General features: G+C 39.5%; 1 protein-coding gene across 1 annotated transcript; it reads left to right on the forward strand.

The window, feature by feature from the left end:
- Positions 1,007-5,763, forward strand: LOC104776222 (squamosa promoter-binding-like protein 14). Its single transcript, XM_010500251.2, has 10 exons — positions 1,007-2,130; positions 2,212-2,411; positions 2,489-3,291; positions 3,382-3,456; positions 3,550-3,657; positions 3,744-3,861; positions 3,949-4,084; positions 4,176-4,320; positions 4,397-4,996; positions 5,084-5,763. The coding sequence occupies exons 1-10, from the start codon at positions 1,556-1,558 to the stop codon at positions 5,495-5,497; spliced, it is 3,174 nt and encodes a 1,057-aa protein (XP_010498553.1). The 5' UTR covers positions 1,007-1,555; the 3' UTR covers positions 5,498-5,763.

The following is a 5,767-nucleotide window of genomic DNA, read 5'->3' on the forward strand; positions in this document are numbered from 1 at the left end:
GAATCGGCTCTGATTGCATGTAGGAGAGGCGATTTTGAATCGTGAATTGGGAGTCCACTCAATCGGAAGAGATTGAATCAATTGGAAGCAGAGGGTAAGTTTCTCAATTCAATTACTGATTTAGCTGCAAGATGATTTGGTTGAGAATATTTGGGCAAAATTTGGAGCAAATCAGTATTAAAATTAGTTATTCTCTCCATTTATGAATTGCACTTCTATTGTAATATGTATTCATGTTTTTAATATGTTTTGTATGTTTGAAAATTAATTAAAATGCAATATTTTCTAACTTTATAAAATCTTAAATGTATACACATTTATACCACTTCTATTCTATTTAAAATTTTTAAATTTAAAAAATCAATATTTTCAAAAATAAGAGACCCAAAATTAGAACCTACTAATAAATGAGAAAATTTTAACTAAGAGATCATGGATTATTATATTTAAAATCAAACAAAATTAATTCATAAAAAAGTTAAAACCTCACTAACAACCCCTCCCTAAAAACCTACCAATAATCTTGCCCTTGGTTCTCTCTTTGGGAAAAAATGCTTTCATTTCTCTTATGCTGACATGCAGAAGAACCAGGAAGAGAAACGATGGGACAAGCTTCGAACTTCGACGGTGGTGTATAAATCAATTGATAATCTCAAACATTTGATATCACAATAATCTCATGCCACATTAATTTTTTTAAAAATTTCTTAAACAAGTATGTTTGACTAGAAAGAAGTATTTTTAAAGTCCAAAAGGTGTGAAACTAAAATGGATCCGTTTATTAAGGGTAAAGAATTTATAGCAAAAAAAAAAAAAGACTGTTGAAATATTTTAACTGTGGGATAAAAAGCAAATGGAATGGTCTCGGATCCTTCAAACTCCCATATCACTCTCCCTCCTCTCTCCCATATGGGCGGCTCGAATAATACCATACAAATACCCTCTTCACTATTCGAATTTACACAATGTGCCACCACCCTAGAAAACAAATAAGAAAAAAAAAAAAAAAAGTTATCGTAGAAGGTAAGGACTTGAAAGACAGCAGCACAAGGATTAAAAAAAAAAAGCTTAAACAGAGGAAGAAGAAGAAGGACAAGTTTGAGACTTTTGTTGTGGGGGATTTGAAGAAGCTCGAGTCGAAGTTTGTTGAAGAGGAGAGGAAAAAATAAAAATCAAATATTTTCTCTTGTTCCCGGGGATTGGATCGGGAAAGTTTTGAAGATTCGTTTTTTTGAAAAATTCGTTCTTTACATTCGAATTCGAGTGATGTTTTGCTTGATTCGTCTCGAGCTTTCGTTGAATCAAGGAAGAGTTTATGCTGCTTGAAGCTACCCAAGATTCTGATTTTGAGTTTATTGATTTTAGAAGCTAAAGGGCGTTAGAGAGATATGATGATGAGTAGTTACGTTGGTTCCTTCTTCCCGTAAGATTTCACTGAAGATGTTCTTCTTCTTCTTCTTCTACAAAAACTGAATCTTTCTTCATCAACCTGATCAAAAGGAGATATTTTTCAATAAAAAAAAAAAGGGTCAGATCGATTTCGGTGAAGAGAGATATGGATGAGGTAGGTGCTCAAGTAGCTACACCGATGTTTATTCATCCATCGCTATCTCCGATGGGGAGAAAACGCGATCTTTATTACCCCATGTCGAGTCGTCTTGTTCCGTCTCAGCAGCAACAGCCTCAGCGTAGAGATGAGTGGAACTCTAAGATGTGGGATTGGGATAGCCGGAGATTTGAGGCTAAACCCGTGGATGCTCAGACTCTTTGTCTTGAGAACGTTACAACACAACAGTTTGATTTGACTTCGAGGAATAAGAGTGGAGGAGGAGAAGAAAGAGGACTTGATTTGAATCTGGGAAGTGGTTTGACCGCTTTGGAAGAGACTACGACGGCGACGGCGACGCCGACGGCGACGCCGACGACGCAGAACGTTAGACCGAGCAAGAAGGTTCGGTCTGGATCTCCGGGAGGAGGGAATTATCCCATGTGTCAGGTGGATAATTGTACTGAAGATTTATCTCATGCTAAGGATTATCATAGAAGGCATAAAGTGTGTGAAGTTCATAGCAAAGCTACTAAAGCTCTCGTTGGGAAACAGATGCAGAGGTTTTGCCAACAGTGCAGCAGGTATAAGGAACAAAGTTTGATTTGTTGTGTATCCAATTCTCTGTTTTTTGTCTTTAATCTGACATTGAATGATTTTTGCAGGTTTCATCGGCTTTCTGAGTTTGATGAGGGGAAGAGAAGTTGTAGGCGTAGGTTGGCTGGCCATAATCGACGGAGGAGGAAGACAATGCAGCCGGAGGAGATTGCATCTGGGGTTGTGGTTCCAGGGAACCGTGATAATAATACCTCTAACGCCAAGATGGATCTTATGGCTTTGTTAACCGCCTTAGCTTGTGCTCAAGGTACTACTAACTAGTTTACAATTATGCTTCTCGGATGTTCTTGGTTTATTAATAGTTTTGTTGTCTGCGAGCTGCAGGTAAGAATGATGTGAAGCCAGTGAGTTCTCCAGCTGTGCCTGATAGAGAGCAGCTTCTTCAGATACTTAACAAGATTAATGCTTTGCCGTTGCCTATGGATCTTGTCTCTAAGTTGAACAATATTGGAAGTTTAGCCAGGAAAAATCTGGATCAACCTATGGCGAACCCCACAAATGATATGAATGGGGCTTCTCCTTCTACAATGGACTTGCTTGCTGTTCTCTCGTCAACGTTAGGCTCATCTTCACCTGATGCGCTAGCCATATTGTCTCAAGGTGGGTTTGGTAACAAAGACAGTGACAAGACTAAGTTATCGTCTTATGATCACGGTGTTACTACCAATGTTGAAAAGAGAACTTTTGGGTTCTCTTCTGGTGGGGGAGAGAGGAGCAGTAGCAGTAACCAATCTCCTTCTCAGGATTCAGATTCACGTGCTCAAGACACTAGGTCTAGCTTGTCTCTACAATTATTTACCTCATCTCCCGAGGATGAGAGTCGACCGACAGTGGCATCTTCTAGAAAGTATTACTCTTCTGCCAGCAGTAATCCTGTTGAGGATAGATCTCCATCTTCCTCACCGGTCATGCAGGAGTTATTCCCATTGCAGACGTCCCCTGAAACCATGAGGTCTAAGAATCACAATAACTCAAGTCCAAGCAGGACTGGTTGCTTGCCACTTGAGCTCTTTGGAGCATCAAATAGAGGAACTGCAAACCCGAATTTTAAAGGTTTCGGGCAACAGTCTGGATATGCTTCTTCTGGTTCTGACTACTCTTCTCCCAGCTTAAACTCTGATGCTCAGGTTTGCAGCTTTTCAACTCCTCTTTAGCATCTGTTTGTACGTAGATAAAACAAGCTGCTTATCGTTTTAATATTGATGGCATTCAAACAGGACCGCACCGGAAAGATAGTCTTCAAACTACTTGACAAAGATCCAAGTCAGCTCCCTGGGACATTACGATCAGAGGTAATAATTTCTGGTCATGATCTCAAAAAAAGAAATAGAAAATTATTGGTCTTCTGTTTCAGTCCTCATAGTTATTGTCTTCCTTTTTTACAGATCTATAATTGGCTTTCGAACATTCCATCAGAAATGGAGAGTTATATCAGGCCTGGCTGTGTTGTTCTATCTGTCTATATAGCGATGTCACCTGCAGCCTGGGAACAGGTGAGTGGAAATTTTTTTTGAGTATTTGATTATTGAATTATCCAATGCTATGTATAGCTTAGGAGCGGTTGGTGGTTTCTTTTCAGCTCGAGCGAAACTTGCTGCAACGGCTTGGTGTTTTGCTACAAAATCCTCAGTCTGATTTTTGGAGAAACGTGAGATTTATAGTTAACACGGGCAGACAGCTCGCATCACACAAAAATGGTGAGTGCTCACGAGCTGTTACTTCTATGTAAGCTTTAATGTTGCAATTTCTATCTCTTAATGATCATTACATATCATTGGTTACAGGTAGGGTACGATGCAGCAAATCGTGGAGGACTTGGAATTCACCAGAGCTCATCTCAGTGTCACCTATAGCCGTGGTAGCTGGTGCAGAAACAAGTTTGGTAGTAAGAGGTAGAAGCTTGACTAACGATGGGATCAGGTAAACTTCAAAAACAAAAAAAAATCAAAGTTTCATAGTGTTTCTCATCTCTACTTATTCTTTCTAACTTTTATTATCATTGTGCTGCCAGTATTCGTTGCACGCATATGGGTAGCTACATGTCAATGGAAGTAACCGGGGCAGCGTGTAGACAAGCCGTATGTGATGAGTTGAATGTAAATAGTTTCAAAGTACAAAATGCACAGCCGGGTTTTCTTGGACGCTGTTTCATTGAGGTATTACTTCATATAGCTAAACTTGATAGTTTTCTTTTTCCAGTCTAGAGATGTTTAACGCCTAGTTTGTGTGCAGGTGGAGAATGGATTCAGGGGTGATAGCTTTCCATTGATAATTGCCAATGCATCCATCTGCAAAGAGTTAAATCGCCTTGAAGAAGAGTTTCACCCCAAAAGTCAAGATACGTCAGAAGAACACGCACAGAGCACAGATCGTCGTCCCACATCAAGAGAAGAAGTTTTGTGCTTCTTGAATGAGCTTGGTTGGCTTTTCCAGAAGAACCAGACCTCTGAACTTCGGGAACAATCCGACTTTTCCCTTGCCCGCTTCAAGTTTTTGCTCGTTTGCTCAGTTGAAAGAGATTACTGTGCTCTCATCAGAACACTCCTAGACATGTTAGTAGAGAGAAATTTGGTGAATGATGAGCTGAACACTGAAGCCTTGGATATGCTCGCTGAGATTCAGTTGTTGAATCGTGCTGTTAAGAGGAAAAGCACAAAAATGGTTGAACTACTTATTCATTACTCAGTTAATCCTTCGGCACTCGATTCCTCTAACAACTTCGTTTTCTTACCCAATATAATTGGACCTGGTGGTATCACACCTTTACATCTAGCTGCTTGTACATCTGGTTCAGATGATATGGTTGATCTACTGACCAGTGATCCACAGGAGGTATGGCTCTGTCTCTCTCTAGCTCCCTCTCTCGGACCCAATTTTTTTGCAACTCTAAAACTGGGGAAACTCTTTTTACTGTTTCAGATCGGATTATCGAGTTGGAACTCTCTACGCGATGCAACAGGGCAAACTCCATACAGCTACGCTGCAATTAGGAACAACCATAGCTATAACTCCTTGGTGGCTCGTAAACTTGCAGACAAAAGAAACAAGCAAGTCTCACTAAACATCGAGAACGAGATAGTTGACCAAAAGGGTCTGAGCAAAAGATTAAGTTCAGAGATGAACAAATCATCTTGTGCCTCGTGTGCAACCGTGGCTCTCAAGTATCAGAGGAGGGTTTCAGGTTCACACCGTTTGTTCCCAACTCCCATCATTCACTCAATGCTCGCAGTTGCAACAGTCTGTGTTTGCGTCTGCGTTTTCATGCACGCTTTCCCAATCGTCAGACAAGGATCTCACTTCAGTTGGGGAGGTTTGGATTATGGCTCAATCTAGAGTCTAGACAACTTATATATAAATTATAATTTATTCTTTTGGTTTCACAAAAGCAAAAAAAAAAAAATAAGAAAAGAGGAAGAGACTTTGTGCGGATTCAAGGAAAAGCTCAGAGACTTTACTGTGACTACAGCATTACTTAAAGGGATTTTTTTTGTTTTCTTTCGTTAATTATATATATTTTGGTTTGGCTAATTTGTTGTGTATTTCTGTGTATTTGTTTCCTACTTTGTATGATTATCATTATATTATTTTAACTAAGATAATAAC

Source organism: Camelina sativa, chromosome 3 (assembly GCF_000633955.1).
Source record: "Camelina sativa cultivar DH55 chromosome 3, Cs, whole genome shotgun sequence".
NCBI lineage: Eukaryota > Viridiplantae > Streptophyta > Magnoliopsida > Brassicales > Brassicaceae > Camelina > Camelina sativa.

Bases quoted from the DNA above. Each gene is read 5' to 3' on its own strand.
- LOC104776222 (XM_010500251.2), top strand. From the start codon at position 1,556: ATGGATGAGGTAGGTGCTCAAGTAGCTACACCGATGTTTATTCATCCA. The intron at 3,658-3,743 runs GTGAGTGGAAAT...GTTTCTTTTCAG, and splicing joins CACCTGCAGCCTGGGAACAG to CTCGAGCGAAACTTGCTGCA. The intron at 4,085-4,175 runs GTAAACTTCAAA...TTGTGCTGCCAG, and splicing joins TTGACTAACGATGGGATCAG to TATTCGTTGCACGCATATGG.